Source organism: Engystomops pustulosus, chromosome 6 (assembly GCF_040894005.1).
Source record: "Engystomops pustulosus chromosome 6, aEngPut4.maternal, whole genome shotgun sequence".
Classification (NCBI taxonomy): Eukaryota; Metazoa; Chordata; class Amphibia; order Anura; family Leptodactylidae; genus Engystomops; species Engystomops pustulosus.
Genome location: NC_092416.1, coordinates 168,599,792 through 168,622,578, shown reverse-complemented (window position 1 = coordinate 168,622,578; position 22,787 = coordinate 168,599,792). Strand labels below are relative to the sequence as shown.

General features: G+C 45.3%; 2 protein-coding genes across 3 annotated transcripts in view; both read left to right on the top strand.

The window, feature by feature from the left end:
* LRRC45 (leucine rich repeat containing 45) overlaps positions 1-10,214 on the top strand; it is a 27,528-nt gene extending 17,314 nt beyond the window's left edge. For both annotated transcript variants that reach the window (XM_072112296.1, XM_072112297.1), the window contains exons 10-18: positions 679-814; positions 956-1,033; positions 1,749-1,860; positions 1,938-2,008; positions 2,600-2,692; positions 3,024-3,116; positions 4,964-5,137; positions 5,870-6,017; positions 9,695-10,214. In XM_072112296.1, coding sequence (XP_071968397.1) covers positions 679-814; positions 956-1,033; positions 1,749-1,860; positions 1,938-2,008; positions 2,600-2,692; positions 3,024-3,116; positions 4,964-5,137; positions 5,870-6,017; positions 9,695-9,885 — 1,096 coding nt within the window. In that variant the 3' untranslated portion in view covers positions 9,886-10,214. The remainder of the gene's footprint in view (positions 1-678; positions 815-955; positions 1,034-1,748; positions 1,861-1,937; positions 2,009-2,599; positions 2,693-3,023; positions 3,117-4,963; positions 5,138-5,869; positions 6,018-9,694) is intronic.
* Positions 10,215-12,708: 2,494 nt separating this feature from the next.
* RAC3 (Rac family small GTPase 3) lies at positions 12,709-21,440 on the top strand. Its single transcript, XM_072112293.1, has 6 exons — positions 12,709-12,947; positions 17,667-17,738; positions 18,379-18,496; positions 18,827-18,889; positions 20,389-20,548; positions 20,683-21,440. The coding sequence occupies exons 1-6, from the start codon at positions 12,913-12,915 to the stop codon at positions 20,811-20,813; spliced, it is 579 nt and encodes a 192-aa protein (XP_071968394.1). The 5' UTR covers positions 12,709-12,912; the 3' UTR covers positions 20,814-21,440.
* The last annotated feature ends 1,347 nt before the right edge of the window (positions 21,441-22,787 follow it).

Here is a 22,787-nt window from a genome sequence, read left to right as displayed (position 1 = left end):
GCTTAAAGTCTTCCTCCCTGTGAAGACAAGCAGGTATGTACATGTGACCTGTGCTCCATTCGCTTCCATGAGGCTATGGAGGTGATGATCTCATGTAGCCCTGTTGACAAGGAGGACTGAAAATGACTTTTGTTCCCAATGTGGGCAGGGGGATAGTGTTCCACTTACAGAGGTTTTCCATGAATCCAAAAAAACTCAAGTTGCCCATTCCCAAGTTGCACTCGTCTACCACTCTCCACCGCTGAAGGCTTTGCTGGAAGTGGAAGGAGTCACAGGACCCAATTCCGCCAATCTGTGGCCTTAGTGACGTAAGAGGATGGGTTGTCCCTTGGTCCAAGGAAATCACTAGCCGAAACACATTCCATGACTGGGAGACCATTGCGATACAGGAAGAAGATTTCTGAGATTCCTGGAATATCCCTATAAGGAATAAGCGTATGCGATGAGCTCCCTCTAGTGGCAGCCTTAGACGTACAGAATGCTAGGCTTTGTCAGCTCCTCATTCCACCCATAGATTGACCTATGAAAGGAATTCTGGCACTTGTACTCACTTCAGGACAGATGATCGATCTTAAGGGTCCCTCCCCTTGAAGTTTTGGGCATCCACCATGGTAACTTCCTTGGTCATCTATGCTACTACAGGATCTATACCCAGTCTGGTTATGCCTCTCTCTGCAGGCTACACATGACGGACGCAGCTCTGGCCTTATCACAGCAGAAAGTACAAGACCTTGGGGTGATCCTGACCCAAACCAAGAGGGAAAGCTCCAGCCTGAGAGAGCTCCAAGCCAAGGAACTGAGGAAGGAGAAGGAGGTCAGGAGAGGTGTGCGGGGCGTAGTGCTGACTAGTATTACTATATACTAGATGTATAATATAATCATGTACAATGATGTTAGTGGGAGGAACAGACTGATTGCCTTTACTGACACTAAATCTGCATATTTTTTACTCTAGGAATCTGCAATGCGGGAAGCCAAACTCCGACAAGAACTGGCGGCTTCTAATGAGAAAGTTCTGCTCTATCGTAATAAGGTATTACCTCCTATCATTATAGTGAGTGGTGGGGTCCCATTGTTTAGTCCCTGGATCTCTTAGACATGTGAGTCTATTCAGTAATTGTTGTAAATTCCCCCTCATTAGACTATGCTATTGTGCATCAACTGCTATGCGGTTGCCTGCAACTCCCATAACCCCTTGAATGATCACTGTATGTTTTTTTGTTTTTTTTTTCTGCCCCACATCACCAGCAGTCAGTCACATTTTCTGTCTGGTAGCTGTAACTATAGTCACAATCAGTCTCCTTCTCCAGCTGTCATCTGTGAATGGAGTCCCAATGAGTTGGCTGTACATCTCCTTCTCCATCTGGCTGCTATATCTCTAGATCCCAGCCAGTCTCCTTCCCCCTCTGTGAAGCATAAATATTATCCACAGTAATGTCTCCAAATGTATAATAATGGTACGTTGGGGTCTGCAGAAGTGTAAAGAGGCAGTCTTATCAGCATTGGAGATGTATAGACTGCTGTACAGTAGACCAAGGATCCCTATCCTGAGAGTAGGATTGAGGATCTGGCCATGAAGAGAGGCATTGATCATGTGTGTCCACCTTATCTATACACTCTGAACACCAGGTGGCGCCATACTGTGTCATATCTCTAAATTGGATCATATTTGAATGCATGTAAATGCAAATCTTTTATGATTTCCTTTATTGTAATTTTGATTGTATTATATCCTTTACACCCCACAGGTGGAGGAGCTGGAGAGAAAGTGCAAGGTGCAGCAGGAGCAGCTCTTTGATCTGCGTCAGGAGCTGACAAACACAAGTGCCGAGCTGAAGCTTCGGGCCGTACAGGCGGAGGGTAAGGAGTGGGCGGCCTCAGACTGGAGGAGATGGAGATATTCTCTTATCTTTGTCTTTATTCTTCCCTGTTCACAGAACGCTTGGAAGCAGAGAAGAAAAGATTCCGGCAATCGCAGGAGGAAACCAGCGCGCTCCGCCAGAAAGAAGTAAGACTGTTAAAGGGGGTGGTCCTTAGTTGCTACACCGTTTCTGCACATTCATTGGTCACATGACTGTTGAGACCAGTGATTGGCTGATCAGCTCTCCCCTCTGCCTGCTGTAATCTCACACACTGGGATGGAGGAAGTGCAACACAGTGTAATGGCCTGTGAAACTACAGAGTGGAGGAGCTCATTAGCATAATATATTAAGGCCCTTTGACAATATTTATTATTCTTGGCCTCCTTCCTCCTAAAATCAACTTCTAAAAAGACGCTAATGAGCCAGACATTACCAGAGCCCCTCCATACTGTAGCTTCACAGACTGTTACACTGTGCAGGAGCATGTCTCCCAGCCCTTCTCTCTGTCTGTTGTAACAGTGTAACAGCATGTGAAGCTACAGCACAGAGGAGCCCTGATAACACTTCTGATTTTTTTTATCCTAGTTTTTGATGGTAGATTTGTGGATCTGGCACTCAGGGCACGAATATAAGAGTCTCAGGGGTGAGACCCCAAGTTGATCTATTCGCAGCACTGTAGATAGGGGGATAGGTGTACATAGTGAGTAAACCCCTTTAATGACTGGTCCTAATCACAGGTGGAGCACATGACGCGACACATGGAGGACAGCGAAAGGGCGGCCGAGGAGAGGATGCAACGTCTTGAAGCCACAAAACTGGCCCTGGAGGAGGTGAGACGCCACATATTGCACCTTTAAGACCATATACGCACCCGAAATGTGAAAGTGTATACACTGGTGGGTGCTATTGTCCCCCAAACCCAGGACCTGTGCTATCAGCGTTCCACACCAAGTACTGTCACTTTAAGGCTACGTCCACACACGGAGTATATGCATCAGTTTTCGGGGGTTCTAGTGATTTAACCCTTCACTGATGAGATATTTTCCATTAGTTTTGGCAGTAACACCACGGCGCCCCCTACCAGTACAACCACTTACTGATAATCCGCACCAGGTTAAGGGCTCATCACTCACCAATGAAGATATGGACCTTTCTCTACAGGAGCTGAGTAGGATGAAGATGACGCTGGCCAATGAACGCGCCCAGGCCGAGGAGGAGATTCACAAAGCGAGGAGCGCGGCCCAGCAGGAGGAGGTGAGGATTATCTGTATCTCCGGCCTTCATTAGTCCTAACCACAGGATCAGCAGCAGCTTTCAATATCTGAGCCGCCCCCCATCTGATGGGAGATAATGCATGGACAAGGCTGAGAGTATAGCAGTCAGTACAGACGCTACAAGCTGAAGATATGGTCAGCGCTCAGTGTAACCACAATAACCACCTAATAGAAGCCTCATAATTCAGCATTTCAGGTATAGGATTAAGATGGCAGATGGTTCAATGTGCAAGAACAGCATTAGAAAGAATAGTAAAGGAGGGTGATCTAGCCGGGCACAGTGCCCACCTATACAGACATTCACAGTGCCACCACCCTAAGAGTTATCCACAGTGCCAGCATAAGAGTCATTAACAGTGCCACCATAAAAGTTATCCACAGTGTCGCCCTAAAAGAGACATCTATCTACAGTGCCCCCATAAGTTACCCACAATGCCACCCTAGAAGAAACTTCTACAGTGCCACCATAAGTTACGCATAATGCCACCCTAGAAGGGACATCTACAGTGCCACCATAAGGTATCCACAATGCCACCTTAGGAGAGACATCTACAGTGCCACCATAAGGTATCCACAGTGCCAAGCTAGAAGGGACATCTACAGTGCCACCATAAGTTACCCACAATGCCACCCTAGAAGAGACATCTACAGTGCTACCATAAGTTACCCACAATGCCACCCTAGAAGAGAAATCTACAGTGCTACCATAAGTTACCCACAATGCCACCCTAGAAGAGAAATCTACAGTGCTACCATAAGTTACCCACAATGCCACCCTAGAAGAGACTTCTACAGTGCCACCGTAAGTTACGCATTATGCCACCCTAGAAGGGACATCTACAGTGCCACCATTAGGTATCCACAATGCCACCTTAGGAGAGACATCTACAGTGCCACCATAAGGTATCCACAGTGCCAAGCTAGAAGGGACATCTACAGTGCCACCATAAGTTACCCACAATGCCACCCTAGAAGAGACTTCTACAGTGCCACCGTACGTTACGCATTATGCCACCCTAGAAGGGACATCTACAGTGCCACCATTAGGTATCCACAATGCCACCCTAGAAGGGACATCTACAGTGCCACCATAAGGTATGCATAATGCCACCCTAGAAGAGACTTCTACAGTGCCACCTTAAGTTACCCACAATGCCACCTTAGGAGAGACATCTACAGTGCCACCATAAGGTGTCCACAGTGCCAAGCTAGAAGGGACATCTACAGTGCCACCATAAAATATCCATACACAGTGCCACCATAAGGTATCCACAATGCCACCCTTCATAGTGCCATCCTATAGAAACATCGACAATGCCACTACAAGTTATTCACAGTGTCATCCTAAAAGAAACCTCTACAGTGACATTATTAAAGAGTTGTCCGAAGGGCCACTATACAATGCCACCTTAAAAGTACCCCCAGTGCCACTATATGATCCGCCCACAGCGCCACCATAAAACCTGTCACTTCAACCACCATAACAGTTTTGACTTTCTACCCTGACGGCCTGTAACGTGAAGAGACGTGATGTTTATGTACATGACGTGTCTGATCTGCCACTTCCAGTGTTCAGCTCCTCTGACAGAGCAGTTTCATTCTGCATAGATAGATAGATAAGATTCATCTCCCTTATGGTAACACCCTTTAAGCAGGGATTTTCTAGAATACGGGCTGCATTCTGCTGACGGTGCCAGTATAGAGCCTGGTATATAGAGGCTGGTATATAATGGATATTATAAGTGAGAAGACCCAGGATGAATATCATGAATGATGCATTTCTCCAATACTTATATAAAATGTGACTATTTCCCCCCCTGTGAGCAGCAGCAGCACGCCGCCATCCTGCAGGACAAGATACGGACCTTAACCCAGTCCAGGGATCAGGGTCATACTCAGGTTTTACAGCAGAAGCAACTAGCTGGGGAACTACAAGCTCAGAACAACCAACTGTGCCTGGAAATGGAGGGGTTAAAGAGGCGGATTGATGGCCTGCAACAGGTAGGTACCACAGGATATAACACCTACTTGCATAGTCCTACCTTGGACGCATGGACTTGCATAGTCCTACCTTGGACGCATGTAATTGCATAGTCCTACCTTGGACGCATGTAATTGCATAGTCCTACCTTGGACGCATGTAATTGCATAGTCCTACCTTGGACGCATGGACTTGCATAGTCCTACCTTGGACGCATGTAATTGCATAGTCCTTCCTTGGACGCATGTAATTGCATAGTCCTTCCTTGGACGCATGTAATTGCATAGTCCTACCTTGTACGCATGGACTTGCATAGTCCTACCTTGGACGCATGTAATTGCATAGTCCTTCCTTGGACGCATGGACTTGCATAGTCCTACCTTGGACGCATGGACTTGCATAGTCCTTCCTTGGACGCATGTAATTGCATAGTCCTTCCTTGGACGCATGGACTTGCATAGTCCTACCTTGGACGCATGGACTTGCATAGTCCTACCTTGGACGCATGGACTTGCATAGTCCTACCTTGGACGCATGGACTTGCATAGTCCTACCTTGGACGCATGGACTTGCATAGTCCTACCTTGGATGCATGGACTTGCATAGTCCTACCTTGGACGCATGGACGTGCATAGTCCTACCTTGGACGCATTGGACTTGCATAGTCCTACCTTGGACGCATGGACTTGCATAGTCCTACCTTGGACGCATGGACTTGCATAGTCCTACATTGCTCCGTGTTGTATCTGCAGGAGTTATCAAAGAAGGACCAAGAGAAAGTGTCTGAAGTGACAAAGGTCCGGGTGGAGCTGCAGGAGCGGATGGGACACCTTCAAGCAGAGTTGACCGCACAGGAAGGGCTGAAGGAGAAGATTTCGGCACTGGAAAGACAACAGAAAGGTACTGCCTAGGAGAAGCTACAACTGGTATATAAGTATTGAAGACGTCTCCAATTTTAAAGGACACCTACCACCAGGATGGAGGATTGTAAACCAAGCACACTGGTTTACACTAGCAAGATCTGCTCTTCTTATAGCTTCTTAGAACCTTATTTTTACGAATATAAGGTTTTAAAAATTATGCAAATGGGCCTGAGGGGCTCCAGCTTTATAGATGTCAATGGAACCTGAAGCCCCTCTGGCACACTTGCATAATTTAAAAATTGTATTTCTCAAAAACAAGGGCATAAGAAGCTACAAGAAGAGCGGATCCTGCCAGAGGGGCCACACATCGGTATGCCAGTGTACATGGTTTACAATCCTTCATCCTGGTGGTAGATGTCCTTTAACACTGTTATCGCCATGAAATTCTCAACAGGTGGCGATAACCCAGCAAAGAAACCAAACCAGAGCTGTCCATAAATGAAGTTATGTGCAGTAACGCAGGGAAAATGTATTGACTTTCACATCACAAAATCATATATAATATCTCACCATATTCATATGTGATCTTGGACTCCATTAAGGGTGAAGAAAGAGGAGGCAATAGGACCACGTCGCCAGCGGTGTAATAGATACAAAAAAAGAAACAATGTTCTCCAGCACTTCCAAAGATGAAGAGTAAAAAATTAGTTAAAGGACATCACCAGATCACTGGTGTGTGCCCCCTCTGGTAGGATCTGCTGTTCTTTTAGCTTCCTACACCCTTGTTTTTAAGAAAAAGGGATTAAAAAATTATGCATAATGCAAATGAGCCTGAGGGGCTCCAGGCTCCATTAACTCCAATGGAGCCTGGAGCCCCTCAGGCTCATTTGCATAATTTAAAAAGCCTTTTTATTCTTAAAGACTAGGGCATAAGAGGCTAAAATAAAAGCAGATCCTGCCAGAGGGGGCACCCACCAGTATGTCGGTGCTTGGTTTACAATCCTTCATCCTGGTGGTAGATGTCCTTGAAGCATGATAACCTCTTCACGCTCCATGACGTATATCTACTTCATGGAGCGCTAAAAAAAAAATATGAAGAGGGTTCACAGAGTGTAGTATGGCAGTATATGGTAGGATGAATCGGACAACCTAGAGATAATGTACCCTAGGGGGACTGAAAAATAGTAAAAAAAAATATCATAATAAAAAAAATTAATAAAACCTAAAAGTTCAGATCCCCCCCCCTCGCCTTAGAACTGATATAAAAATAAATAAACAAGTAAAATCTTAAACATGTAAGGTGTCACCACATCCCAAAATGTTCGGTCTATCAAAATATAATAAAGGTTATTTCCAGTGTTTTACCCCGTAACGGGGAAAACCCGTCTAGATGTCCAAAATTCCAGTTTTTTCGACGTTTGGCAGCATATAAAAATTTTAACACAAAGTGATCAAAAGGCAGTACAGTCCCCAAAATGGTAGCAGTGAAAATGTCAGTTCATCCTGCAAAAAATGACGCCTCGCACAGCGCCGTACACTGAAGTATGAAAAAGCTATTAGTGTCTAAGGATGGCGAAACGGAAAAACAATAAAAATCATACACAAGGTTTTAATTTTGTAAAATGTTTTAATACACAATAAAACCTGTGTACATTTGGTATCCGCTTGATCGTACCGAACTAAAAAATAAAGCTATTTGGAGCGCACAGTGAAAACGATAAACACAGAGGCCACGAGAAAATGGCGCAATTGCGTTTTTCACGGATTTCACTGCATTTGGTTTTTTTTTTTTCTCGCTTCCCAGTAAAAGACATGGAATGATAAATACCATCACTGCCAAGTGCAATTTGTTACGTTAAAAATAAGCCCTCACGCGGCTCTGTACACCGAAAAATGAATAAGTTATGGATTTTTGAAGGTGGGGAGCAAAAAATGAACGAAAAAAGGCTGGGTCCTTAAGGGGTTAAAAATGTGATGTACATCCACATACAAAAACATACATATCTATGGCTTTCAGACAGTTAAATGTGTCTCTTGACTAAGAGTCTCATGGAACAGTTTGAAACGCGTAGATCTGTACGTTTTTTGTAGGTGGATTCCCATCACATTTTTAACCTTTTCATCTTTGAGAGCGATGGAGAACATTTGTTTCTTTTTTGGAAAAAGAATTGAACACATGAAGACACGGAGGTGCACAAAGCCATGGAATGTCATGACACCACATGAAATCTGTCAGTAATTAGAAAGCATCAGCAAGTTCAGTTGATGGTTTTTGAGGGTGCGTTCACACGTTCAGGTTTTCAGATACAGTTTTCAAAGCCAAAAGCCGGCGTGGATCATAATGGGAGAGACCAAATCCCTGACTGGTACTACTACTACTACTACTACTACTACTACTACTACTACTCCTCTCCTTTGTTTTCACTCTACTCCTAGTTTGGACATGGAAAACTGAAAGTGTGAACGTACTTTGGGAGTGGGAAACAATGGGGCACATTTACTTACCCGGTCCTGTCGCGATCCCGCGGTGTGTTGTCCGACGAGGATTCGGGTCTGCCGAGATTCACTAACATTGTGCACCCGAGTTCCAGCAGGTGTCGCTGCTGCGCCGAGGTCCGCCGGAGTTCACCTTCTTCTTCCCAATGCTTGATCTTGCGACACAATTCTTTTTTTTAAATTCTGCGTTTTTTCCGAATCCGTCGGGTTGTCCGACGAAAGTGCGGCGTTCGGACCCTTAGTAAGTGAGCCTCATTATGTAGATGTGGTCTGAATCACCAAACGGTGACAGTCATCTGACATTCCCTATTAAAGGGGTTTTCCCATGAACTAAAGTTAGGCTTTATCCCAAGACTGGGGCCTAACTTGCTGATCAGTGGGGGTCTCAGAGTGGAGACACCCACAGATTGCAAAAACTAACGGTGATGCCAGACATGGCATTTTGAACCCGTTTTTGGTCCGTTTTTAAGCAGTTTGTCAAACGGATGCGTTTTTTGAAAATGCATCCGTTTTTGACCAGTTTTCATTAAGATAATTGGTAAAACCCGTCAAAAACGCATGCGTTTTTTAACGGACTGCTTAAAAATCGCTCAAAAACGGGTTCAAACGCCACGTGTGGCATCACCCTAATGGAGCAGACTAATGCGCATGAGCGTTCTGCTCCATTAGTCTCTATGGAGCTGATGGAAATTGCCGAGCGCTGCGCTCACCGATCTCTGTCATCTCCATAGAGATTAATGGAGCAGAACGGTCATGCACATTAGTCTGCTCCATTAGTTTTCGCAATCTGTGGGGGTCCCCCCACAGATCAGCAAGTTAGACCCTAGCCACGGGATAGGGCCTACTTTAAGTCTAATGTAGGGTAATGTAATGTAACGGAGGTGCACAAAGCCATAAAGTCATGACACCGGATGAAATCTATCAGTAATTAGAAAGCATCAGCAAGATGGTTTATGAGAGTGTAGAACAATATGTAGATGGTATGAATCACCAATCATCTGACATTGCCTATTAAGTCTAATGTATTCCCGTAGGAGTGTATCCATGGCCTGTTCTGCCCCAGTATCAGGACTCCGGCCCATACTTTGTATTACCAGGGGGGTCCGTCACATCTCATTCTCATGATAACAGGGGTTACCGTGGAACATTTGTGTATCATTGCATAGACCCGATATTACGTTATTGTAGAATATATTCTGAGATGATTTGTACCCTCAGTGCAGGCCAGTGCCCACCGTGAGATGCTGCTGGATAAAGAAGGAGAGATCACTTCCCTATTGGAGAAGATAAGACTGAAGGATGCGGAGATCCTCAGGATGCGGGAGGAGGAGGCGCAGCGAGCCAGCCTGTTACAGAGCGCCATCCTCAACTATATCAGCTCCCCTCTAGGCTCCGGGGGAAGGAAATAAGCCATAGTGGGGGGGAATCGGGTGGCCAAACCCCCATCAACTCAAGTAGCCTTCAAATTTGTCTCTCTCGGTTAAGACGTCTTTAGAGTTAGTCTGGACCCACCGGAGGATCCTCTGGGACTCGGGTGGGCCAGTCCAACACTGTAATAAGCCATCATCAGTAAGTGCCTTCCCATACAGAACCTGGATCACATGTGAGGTTCTAGACCCCCCAGAGATTCTCCTCAATACTGTGTGCACACTCCCGGATCACCACATGACTATTTATTTTTTACCACAATGCGTTTTGTATTTTTTGTAATTACTTTTGAATAAAGATTTTTATTTTATGTATTTTTACATTTTTGGCTGCTCATGTGTATTTTACATGATGGAGAGGGGAAAAAAACTAAGAACACACACAGTGCAGCGAAAGGTAAGTAACACCTGGCTGAATTCTCCTGTAATACTTGTCTTAAATGGTTGTACAGGAAATTTACCATCAAAATCCATCATGAACCAGGGACATTACTCATAGATCCAGTCCCCGGGACTGTGGTATCTTCTTATATTTGTTGTCCTTCGCCACTTTCCTAAAAATCAACTTTTATGATTATGCTAAAGAGCCAGTAGGGCGTTACCAGAGCCGCTCCATGCTGTAGCTTTGCAGGCGGTTACATTGGGGCTCATTTACATACCTGGTCCAGTCGCGATCCAGCGGCGCGTTCTCTGACGAGGATTCGGTTCTTCCGGAGATTCACTAAGGTTGTGCGCCCGATGTCCTCCAGGTGTCGCTGTTGCGCCGAGGTCCGCCGGAGTTCACCAACCTATTCCTGGTGCATGTGAGTGATTGACTTTGCGACACAATCCGTTTTTTAATTTCCGCGTTTTTTCCGAATCCGTCGGGTTTACCGACGGCCATGCCCCCCGATTTCTGCCACGTGAAATCCAGCGCCAAAATCCGATCGCATGTGCCAAAATCCCGGCGGAATTCAGCGCAAAACGGAAAAAGAGGGGAAACCCGACGAAAGTGCAGCCGCGGAGCCCTTAGTAAATGAGACCCATTGTCTCACCCCTATAATCCTCTACCCTCCCCCCCCCAACCATCTGCATGCTGTAATCTCACGTAGTGGAGGGGGGAAGTGCTCCTGCATACTGTAATAGCACAGAAGGGACCTGGAAATGCCTCCCAGAGCCCTTCAGGCTCATTAGCATAATTTTAAAAACAGATTTTAGAAGGAAGGAGGTCATGGATAACCAATAAAATAAGATTATCACAGTCGCGTTGCCTGGGTCTAAGAGTAATGTCCCTGGTTTATCATGATGGAATTTGATGGTAGATTTCCAATCAACCACCGGCCGAACTATGTTAAAATAAAAATTCAATGAACAACGGAAGCAGGGGAGGCATTGAACAGGAAAGGGGCCAATATAGGGGAAGGGGGCACTTCATCAGACATTACAAGCCATACATTTTTGGCTAGACACCAGACCACCAATGCCCACCGGTTCCTGGAAAAAAAAATGTATGCTCGCTGCCGGTCCCTGGGCATTGGAAGGTTGCACAATGAGATCAGAGTCAACATACCTTTGTGTGTGTTTTCTAAGTAGCAGCAGGAATGTGAAATCTATTTATATTCCAGGATTGTAGCTAGACTCTGAGCACTAGGGTAAACTCCCCTCTGCTTTGAGCTACAGCTGTATCAAGCTTCTTTTTAGATATTACAGCAGACTGGACAAGTTTGAGATCAATTTGAATGCACAGAACACAGACGTGTAAGGGTACTTCAGCAGTCCAGCTACAATCCTGGAATATAAATGCATGTGCTGCTGCTGCTACTAGCAATATACACAAAGGTATGATTACACCAATCTCCAGGGACAATTCTAACACTGTCTGCAGATTTGTATGGCCAGAAATGCTAGTACACTAAATGCCAGCTGCATACAGGGCATCTTCCTATAACACTACATCAAGGCTCAGCTTTGGCTGGTGCTCATTCTATGGACTCCTCCCTCCTTATGGTGCCCAAATAAGCTTGGAGTGCCCGCTTCTTGAGAGCCCATGGTAATAGCCCATGTGAAACAATGGTCACACATCACGAAGACCCTGCCCTGACCTACTAGGCAAGATGTGTCAAATGAAAAGCGATATTTTGGAAGCATTGGGACTGTTGACCCTTAAAGCGAACCTGTCATCGGGAATGTGATTTTTAGCTGCTGACAGGTTCCCATAGCCAATCCTAGTAATTGTCAGCATTCTGAATAGTGTGTAGGAGAGGAGACTGAGACACTGACACACAGCTTGTTATCCACGTCCTCCTTCCTTCTAAAATCAACTTTTAAAATTATTCTTATGAGCCTGAAGAGCTCTGGGGGGGGGAGGGGGGCGTTACCAGAGCCCATCCATGCTGTGGCTCTAACTTCTATGAGACTGCCCTTAAATTGCTATATGAAGCATTTGTAAGGACACGGTGGGCTACAGTTCTGATCACACTGGGTCCGAATGGCCCAGTGGATTTGGGGTGTGTTTTTTGGGGTATAATCCGTTAGTTAACCCTGTATGGAAGAGAGACACAAGAGTCTCTCATAAATGTCAATCAAATGAAGTTGGAATTAGTAATAGAGCAGTAGTTCTACTTTTATAAGGGAATATATTTTATAATGATTTATTTGGCCCAATCTCCTCAATTATGGTCTATTCACGGAATAATTACTCGGCTATTTCCGTCTCTACATTCATTTCTATGTCCCGCGTCTCGGCTATTTCCGGAGGCCTTCGGAATGACGCTCGACGCTCTTCGTTTCCGTAGTAATTTCCATAGTTCCCGTCTCGTCTATTTTCGGCAGCATTCGTTCCTACGCTCGGCTATTTTCGTCTCGGTAGACCTGTCTGTAGTGTCTCGTCTCGTCAGCATTCGGAGTGACACTCGGCTATTTCCGCCAGCGCTCGGATGTGTCAGTTGCCATCAGTTCGGCTCGTCCAGGCTTCCCTGCTCCCGGTATCTCCGGTGTTCTGCTTCCAGCCGGATCACATTCGCCCGTGAAATGCAGGCCATCAAATGCGTGGTGGTAGGAGATGGGTGAGTGGTCCCGGGCCGCCGGGTGTATGGTGATGCAGAGGCGGAGCCCGGGTGTAATTCTCCTGTATCATCCTGGCTGCACCCACTGCTCTCCATCCAGGTCATGTATGTGCACCCCCAGCCGTCACCCATGTGTGCAGCCCCCCGCACACCCGGCACATGTCCAGCACATCCTATAGCCGCCCATTACAGCCGTATATAGCGGATCTACACCCTGTAGGCGCCCATTACAACAGTATATAGGGGATCTACACCCTATATGCGTCCATAACACCAGTATATAGGTAATCTACACCATATAGGCGCCAGTATATAGGGATCTATACCCTATAGGCGCCCATTACAGCAGTATATAGCGGATCTACACCCTATAGGCGCCCATTACATCAGTATATATGGCATGTACATCCTATAGGCACCCATTACACCAGTCTATAGGGATCTACACCCAATAGGTGCCCATTACATCAGTCTGTAGGGGATTAGACCATATAGGTGCCCATTACACCAGTCTATATGGTATCTACACCCCATAGGCGCCCATTACATCAGTTTATCGGGAATCTACACCCTATAGGCGCCCATTACATCAGTATATTCTGGAATCTACACCCTATAGGCGCCCATTCCACCAGTCTATAGAGTATCTACACCCTAAAGGCGCCCATTACACCAGTATATAGGGATCTACACCCCACAGGCGCCCATTGCATCAGTATAGAAGGATCTACACCCTATAGGCGCCCATTACATCAGTATATAGGGGATCTACACCCCACAGGTGCCCATTACATCAGTATATAGGGAATGTACATCCTATAGGCGCCCATTACACCAGTCTATAGGGATCTACACCCTATAGATGTCCATTACATCAGTCTATAGGGGATTACACCCTATAGGCACCCATTACTTCAGTATATCGAGAATCTACACCCTATAGGCGCCCAATACATCAGTATATCGGGAATCTACACCCTATAGGCGCCCAATACATCAGTATATCGGGAATCTACACCCTATAGGCGCCCAATACATCAGTATATCGGGAATCTACACCCTATAGGCGCCCAATACACCAGGGACCAGGGCATCGCACAGCGTGCAAGGCTGGCAGCGTGTATACCAAGCCCAGGGATAGCGGTACTGTATATGTAGGGGCTCCTCCTGGTACTGACACAGACCCCAGGCTTTGTGCCATGGCCTGTCTGCCCTCCTGTGCTGGTAAGGTTACTGTGCCAGAGGCGTGAGAGACATCCATAATTGCGTCCTCTATAGAATGTGCCCCCTGTGTGTATTTTATGTAGTTATGTATAGTGTGTAGTATATTATACATATAGCCTTGTACTCATAGTATGTAGTATATTATGTACATATGATATGCATATAGTAAGTTTGGTATTTTTACTATATATTATCATGCTCCTATAGTTTCTAGTATATTATATGTACAGCGTGTAGTAGATTGTAAACCTAGTCATACACATAGTAGTGTATTTTACTGATAGTATGATGTGTGGTATATTTTATGTATAGAATCTATACGAAACCTTTAATGGCAAAGTTTACCTAAAGGGGCTTTCTTACTTCCTTTCCTATATAGTGGTATATTAAACACATGGGTTATTGAAATCAGGCATGCAAGGCGTGAAATAGGCGCAGTTGCAGCCCAAAATTGCACCTTACACCACCAACACACACGTACGAATGTGAAGGGCGCACAGCTGGTGGTGTATAGGGCCAGCCTGCGCAGGAGTGACCCATCCCCTCTCCATAGCGACGCATGGTGCACGCTTCCGTAACATGGGGAAAGATAGGACATGTCGTGTGAATGGGGCCTTAGGATGTAATGTTTTACATATTTCCAGTGGTGGAGACTTATGAAAAGCGTCTAAGAACAAAAATGTTGTAGTTGCTCATGGTAACCAATCAGAGCTCAGCTTTCATTTTCCCACAGCTGGTTTTTAAATTAAAGCCGAGCTCTGATTGGTTGCCATAACAGTTTTACCTCAGAACACTTTTTGCTAAGACAAGGGGCCGATATAATGATTCCCCTGTCACAGCAGCACCCGAATATAGCACCCCCCTACCGAGCACCGTATCTGCAGGGGGATCCTGTGATGTCACTGATGACATCACACGGATTCCTGGAGCAGAGGGGGTTGGGATAAGGTGTTTGCAGGGAAGATCCTATGGGCTGTTACTATAAGATCACTGTTATATGTGATCCGTATAAAAGAACCACAGAGAACACGTGTAATGGTGTCCCAGTGGGGGAAAAAATCAACTAAAAAGATTAAAATAAAAAAGTAAAAAATTCAAGAGCTATTCCTCCCACAACCCCAGAAGAGAAAGAGCTGCACTCACTATTCTGCTGCTGGTGCAGTCACTGTGTACATACATGACATTACTTATCCTGTACTGATCCTGAGTTACATCCTGTATTATACCCCAGAGCTGCACTCACTATTCTGCTGCTGGTGCAGTCACTGTGTACATACATGACATTACTTATCCTGTACTGATCCTGAGTTACGTCCTGTATTATACCCCAGAGCTGCACTCACTATTCTGCTGCTGGTGCAGTCACTGTGTACATACATGACATTACTTATCCTGTACTGATCCTGAGTGACATCCTGTATTATACCCCAGAGCTGCACTCACTATTCTGCTGCTGGTGCAGTCACTGAGTACATACATGACATTACTTATCCTGTACTGATCCTGAGTTACATCCTGTATTATACTCCAGAGCTGCACTCACTATTCTGCTGCTGGTGCAGTCACTGTAGACATACATGACATTACTTATCCTGTGTTACATCCTGTATTATACTCCAGAGCTGCACTCACTATTCTGCTGCTGGTGCAGTCACTGTGTACATACATGACATTACTTATCCTGTACTGATCCCGAGTGACATCCTGTATTATACTCCAGAGCTGCACTCACTATTCTGCTGCTGGTGCAGTCACTGAGTACATACATGACATTACTTATCCTGTACTGATCCTGAGTTACATCCTGTATTATACCCCAGAGCTGCACTCGCTATTCTGCTGCTGGTGCAGTCACTGTGTACATACATGACATTACTTATCCTGTACTGATCCTGAGTGACATCCTGTATTATACCCCAGAGCTGCACTCACTATTCTGCTGCTGGTGCAGTCACTGAGTACATACATGACATTACTTATCCTGTACTGATCCTGAGTTACATCCTGTATTATACTCCAGAGCTGCACTCACTATTCTGCTGCTGGTGCAGTCACTGTAGACATACATGACATTACTTATCCTGTGTTACATCCTGTATTATACTCCAGAGCTGCACTCACTATTCTGCTGCTGGTGCAGTCACTGTGTACATACATGACATTACTTATCCTGTACTGATCCTGAGTTACATCCTGTATTATACTCTAGAGCTGCACTCACTATTCTGTTGCTGGTGCAGTCACTGTGTACATACATGACATTACTTATCCTGTACTGATCCTGAATTGCATCCTGTATTATACTCCAGAGCTGCACTCACTATTCTGCTGCTGGTGCAGTCACTGTGTACATACATGACAGTGCTTATCCTGTACTGATCCTGAGTTACATCCTGTATTATACTCCAGAGCTGCACTCACTATTCTGCTGCTGGTGCAGTCACTGTACATGACATAGTGAGCTGCACTCACTATTCTGCTGCTGGTGCAGTCACTGTACATGACATTACTTATCCTGTGTTACATCCTGTATTATACTCCAGAGCTGCTGCTGGTGCAGTCACTGTACATGACATAGTGAGCTGCACTCACTATTCTGCTGCTGGTGCAGTCACTGTGTACATACATGACATTACTTATCCTGTACTGATCCTGAGTTACATCCTGTATTATACTCCAGAGCTGCACTCACTATTCTGCTGCTGGTGCAGTCACTGTACATGACATAGTGAGCTGGACTCACTATTCTGCTGCTGGTGCAGTCACTGTACATGACATTACTTATCCTGTGTTACATCCTGTATTATACTCCAGAGCTGCTGCTGGTGCAGTCACTGTACATGACATAGTGAGCTGCACTCACTATTCTGCTGCTGGTGCAGTCACTGTACATGACATTACTTATCCTGTGTTACATCCTGTATTATACTCCAGAGCTGCACTCACTATTCTGCTGGTGGATTCACCATGTATATACATGCCATTACTTATCCTGTATTGTACTATTCTGCTGCTGGTGCAGTCACTGTGTACATACATGACATTACTTATCCTGTACTGATCCTGAGTGACATCCTGTATTATACCCCAGAGCTGCACTCACTATTCTGCTGCTGGTGCAGTCACTGAGTACATACATGACATTACTTATCCTGTACTGATCCTGAGTTACATCCTGTATTATACTCCAGAGCTGCACTCACTATTCTGTTGCTGGTGCAGTCACTGTGTACATACATGACATTACTTATCCTGTACTGATCCTGAATTGCATCCTGTATTATACTCCAGAGCTGCACTCACTATTCTGCTGCTGGTGCAGTCACTGTGTACATACATGACATTACTTATCCTGTACTGATCTTGAGTTACATCCTGCATTATACTCCAGGGCAGCACTCACTATTCTGCTGGTGCAGTCACTATGTACATAAATGATATTACCTATCCTGTTAAGTTAACCAATTTCAATATTTTATTTCCGTCTCTCCTCAGAGCCGTGGGTAAAACATGTCTTCTCATTAGCTACACGACTAATGCTTTCCCCGGTGAATACATCCCAACTGTGTGAGTATTCAGCCTCATGTACCAAGAATGTGCCCAGATTTCTGGAATCAAATGTTTCATCTAGTTACAGTCTTTTTTTATTGACTTACTTGATATATTATTGTTATTATGACCATTAGCTATTTACTGACCATGTAATGAATATATGTGAAGAAAGCCACACTCTCCACAGTGGGGGTGTCACCCCCTACCCTCCCCCCTTATTCTCAGTGTCACCTGCCCCATTGTATGTGTCCTGGGTCATGGGACCCACTCCGAGCAGTCAGTGACCCTCTTGGACCTGAAGGATGTCACTGGGATGTAAGTGGAAGCGAATGATCCAAGGAGCTCACTGATTGCTGAAAGTTGGTCCTATGACCCTCAGCACATCCAGACAAGTTGTCAGTGATAAAGAACGGAGGACAATTCCTTTAATCTCTGGTATAAGGGTCTACATTGGAATAGTCATTTTGATCTCTAAATAAATATGGGGTCTGTTTTTTGGATTTCTCTCCCAAGAAAGCGGAGAGGGTGAAAACTGCGCCCTACTTTGGTGAGTTTATCTTTGATGGAGATGTGGAGATTGCTGAGGTATGGGGTAGAGATCCTCCAAAGTTTCTGAATTGTATGTCCCATATTGTCCTGCGCTGTTCTCTCACAGGTTCGATAACTACTCAGCCAATGTGATGGTGGATGGAAAACCGGTTAATCTTGGCCTATGGGACACAGCAGGTCAAGAAGATTATGACCGACTCCGACCTTTGTCCTATCCTCAAACTGTGAGTGTTAAGTTCAAGGAACGCCATACATTTAGATTCACGTTGGTCAAACCTACGTATTTCACCTCCATTGACTCTCCCTCTCATGTGTACGGTTGTCCAAAATTTTCCAATGAAAGTTGGGGGTGGGGGAGGTGGAAGATGCATTGGGACTTCACCGCTAGAGCAGGAGATGCTATTGCAAGATATGAAAATGTCCGTACCCAACGTATAGTCTGCCCCTCAAGCTATTCCATTGACTAAAAGAAACATAAATCCAGCTTCGATAAGTGATCGCTACAGAGCGTAGTATTGATCCTCATCAGTTTATGTCTCTCTTGCCTCCTCTAGGACGTCTTCCTGATCTGCTTCTCTCTAGTCAGTCCCGCTTCTTTTGAGAACGTTAGAGCGAAGGTAAGAAGCCGTAAATGTAGTGTATCCCTGAAAACACTGTGGGTAATCTTTCTGAAGTGTCTAAAAGTTAGTAGACAATCTCACACTGCACCAGCATTATCACATTGGGGCTCATTTACTAAGGGTCCAAATCGCGCACCTTCGTCGGGTTTCCCGGAGATTTCCAATTTACGCCAAATTGCCCCGGGATTTTGGCGCACGTGATCAGATTTTGGCACATCGGCGCCGGCTTTCACTCGACAGAAATCGGAGGGCGTGGCCGTCGGACAACTCGACGGATTCGGAAAAAACGCGGAATTTTAAAAAGAATTTGTGTCGCAAGATCAGCACTTACATGCACCGTGACGAAGAAGGTGAACTCCGGCGGACCTCAGCACAGCAGCGACACCTGCTGGATATGGGGCGCACGGACCTTAGTGAATCCTGGCAGACCCGAATCCTCGTCGGACAACGCGCCGCGGGATCATGACTGGAGCGGGTAAGTAAATGTGCCCCAGTGTCTTATACTGAATACTAGTCCAACTTTACACCTCCTATGTACAGGCAGTCCCCGGGTTACATACAAGATCGGTTCTGTAGGTTTCTTCTTAAGTTGAGTTTGTATGTAGGTCGGAACTGTATATTTTTATATTTTATCATTGTAACCCAAGTCCAAATTTTTTTGGTTTCTGTGACAATTGGATTTTAAAAATGTTTTGTTGTCATAAGAACCAGGAGTAACAATAAAGCTTCATTACAGACACCTGTGATAACTGTTACAGCTGATTATTGTAGCCTAGGGCTAAAGTACAGTAAATTACCAACATCCAGAGGTTCATTTGTAACTAGGGGTCGTCTGTAAGTCAGGTGTTCTTAAGTAGGGGGCCGCCTGTATTAGCTTAGTTTTGGATTTTGGAGCATTTGAATATTTTTGTTGCATAGTTGTCCAACGTACACCTACTATTCTGTGTATTTTACAGTGTAAGGTATAAGGCAGGAAAAGAGGTAGCGTAAGTAGCTGGTACAGTTTGTGCTATATCTGCAGAGTAAAGAAGGGAGGATGAGCTGCTCATGCTGTTACGGAGGGAGTGGAGTGCTGTAGTGTTACAAGGGTAAATTAGCTGGGGATGCACACGTGGTGGAAAACTGCTGTACCGTACTCAGACTTTCCGGATTCGTCTGGGGACAGGTAAAATAGTGTGTATTATGGACTGGGCTGCATTGCAAGAGCTGAGAGTGATGGGTGGCTCATTACACACATCCTGCTGTGCAATGCTTAATGGGAGTTGTAGTCTCAACATATAAAGACTGCAGAAAGTAAACCATGTGTGTTAGGATCATAGGAATAATGCCTGCTAGGGAATGGGGATGTGATATGCAAACTTTTATTTTCAAGTTTTTACTCGGAAATCTACATGGTCATTGCTCTTTGCGTTCAGCTTCTTTCTTATATATGTGATCTGAAACGCAACATACGTCAGGTTGTAAGTATACTCACATATATATATATCATTTTGCAGTGGTACCCAGAAGTACGACACCATTGTCCTAACACCCCCATCATTTTGGTGGGTACCAAACTGGACCTGAGGGATGACAAAGACACCATTGAACGGCTGAGGGACAAAAGACTATCTCCGATCACCTATCCCCAGGGTCTGGCCATGGCCCGGGAAATAGGTAAGATATATGTCAGTGTAGTATATTGTAAAAGGGTTAGGATATCTTCTCCATCTCCATGTTACTAGAGAAGATGGAGAGGTTCTCTTTAGACATAAGAACCAGTAGGTGACTGTGATTGTTCTGTGTGTAAGGTTCCGTCAAGTACTTGGAGTGCTCGGCCCTCACCCAGCGTGGCCTGAAGACCGTATTCGATGAAGCTATCCGTGCCGTCCTCTGCCCTCCCCCGGTGAAGAGACCCGGCAAGAAATGTACAGTTTTCTGAGCATGGAGAGACTGGAAGCTGGACCAAACTCATACCATCTCTTTCCAAAGACGTGAAACCCCCCACCAGAGCGGAACGTGGGGCGGACGGAGACCTGCAGATGTTTTCCGTGGTTTAGTGTTTTGTGAATGTACGGAGCATGGGGAGGGAGGGGGACGGGTGACACAGCGAACTTCTACTATACTTCCGATGCGAAGTGGTGGGTCCAGACTTGTGTGACCCCCTCCGCATGAATATGCCATACCTGACACTGTGTATATGGCACAGCAGTGGGGTGCTATACGGACCGGTTCACCACCTGCGATTGGACTATACTGGGGATAAAGAGGAGGGTGGTCTGCCTGTGTCATGGTGCGTTAGTAATCTCTGGCCATCGTATCTTTCTATTGCATGGGGATAATGTCTGGTTTTCTTGTTCTGTTGTCCTGGTTACAAGAAATCTGTGAATCATGTAGTCAATGTTCTCAATTTTGGTATTAACTTGTGAGTATATAAACACCTTGTCGATTCGTGACGGACACGCTGCGCCAATCCTATTGTACCGAAGGGTTAAAACTGTCCTGTCCATGTACAAGCTGGTTCTATGATGAGGTTTAATATCCATGGATGTTCTCCAAATAACATTTTGTTTAAAAAAAAAAAGTTTATGTGAAATTTATTGACTCTCAGCCACCACGGCGTCCACGTTTCCACTCACTTTACAGGAAAATGATCAAACCTTCACCCCCGACCCAAGGCTCAGGGTCATGTGTGAGGTTTCAGGACCACCAACTACTACTGCTGCGTTTGATCAAAGGCACAATTGTTCCTACCTCCATGTTCTTAAAAATGGAGCAGTGACGATATGAACCCTCATTAGAGGTTCTGTCCGAGTTCAGGACAGGTTATAAAGGACAGTGATCCACAGATTATCATGGAGCCAGATTAGGATTTTGAAAGAAATTCTGGACATATTTTTGACGAAGCCTAAACTCATAGTTATCATTACACAATGCAATCCTGAGCACCCGGCACTGAGAAGAGCTGCCACTTCAGTTGTGCACAATGGGTGGATGGGTCAACACAGGGCTGGGAATATAGGACTAGTCGGGTTCTCAAAGGTCAGACTCTTACCAATCAGAAAGGGACAGGATAGCCTAACAGCATGCCATCACTTTACAGCATAGCCTTTCAAAGGAAATCTACCGTCAAAATCCATCATGATAAACCAGGGACATAGATCATAGATACTCATAGATCCGGGCACCGTGACTGTGGTAATCCTCTTATATTAGTTATCCATGGCCTCCTCCCTTCTACAATCAACTAAAATAACGCCAGGAGGGCTCATGGGTTATTACACTGTGCAGAGGCACTTACCCCCATCCACTGTGTGAGATTACAGCAGGGAGGTGAAAGTGTAGCAGCCTGTGAAGCTATAGTGCTCTGGTAACAATCATAGAGCCCTTCTTGTTCTTATCAAGTAGATTTTAGAAGGAAGGAGAACATGGATAACAAATATAAGAAGATACCACAGTCCCGGTGCCTGGATCTATGAGTAATGTCCCTGGTTTATCAGGAGGGATTTTGATTGTAGATTTCCTTTAAGTGGATCCACTTATAGTAGCAATGGCGAAGTGAAGAGAGGGAGAATATTCATGGCGAAGTAGGTTCTATATCAGATGATGCTCTTTCAAATGTAGGGTCAATGTACAAAATCAGCATCTGGTCCTGGTGGGGACAATTTGTGTGAATTACTGACTGAAGGAGACTCCTAGCTACAGACTGGTGGTATGTATGGTGTAGGTTTTTATTAAAGGGAATATCTGGGGACTTAATTTATGGACTTTGAGGTTTCTGAATACATTGACCTGCGTCTTTTCAGGCTAGTTCTAACATCGGGGCACATAATTTGGACTATTCTACCTCCTCGGTGGTCCCTATCTGTGTCACCTGCCACCACCATATCCATCTTACAAGGGACCAGGCGTGAGG

Bases quoted from the DNA above. Each gene is read 5' to 3' on its own strand.
- RAC3 (XM_072112293.1), top strand. From the start codon at position 12,913: ATGCAGGCCATCAAATGCGTGGTGGTAGGAGATGG. The intron at 17,739-18,378 runs GTGAGTATTCAG...GTTCTCTCACAG, and splicing joins GGTGAATACATCCCAACTGT to GTTCGATAACTACTCAGCCA. The intron at 20,549-20,682 runs GTAAGATATATG...TCTGTGTGTAAG, and splicing joins GGCCATGGCCCGGGAAATAG to GTTCCGTCAAGTACTTGGAG.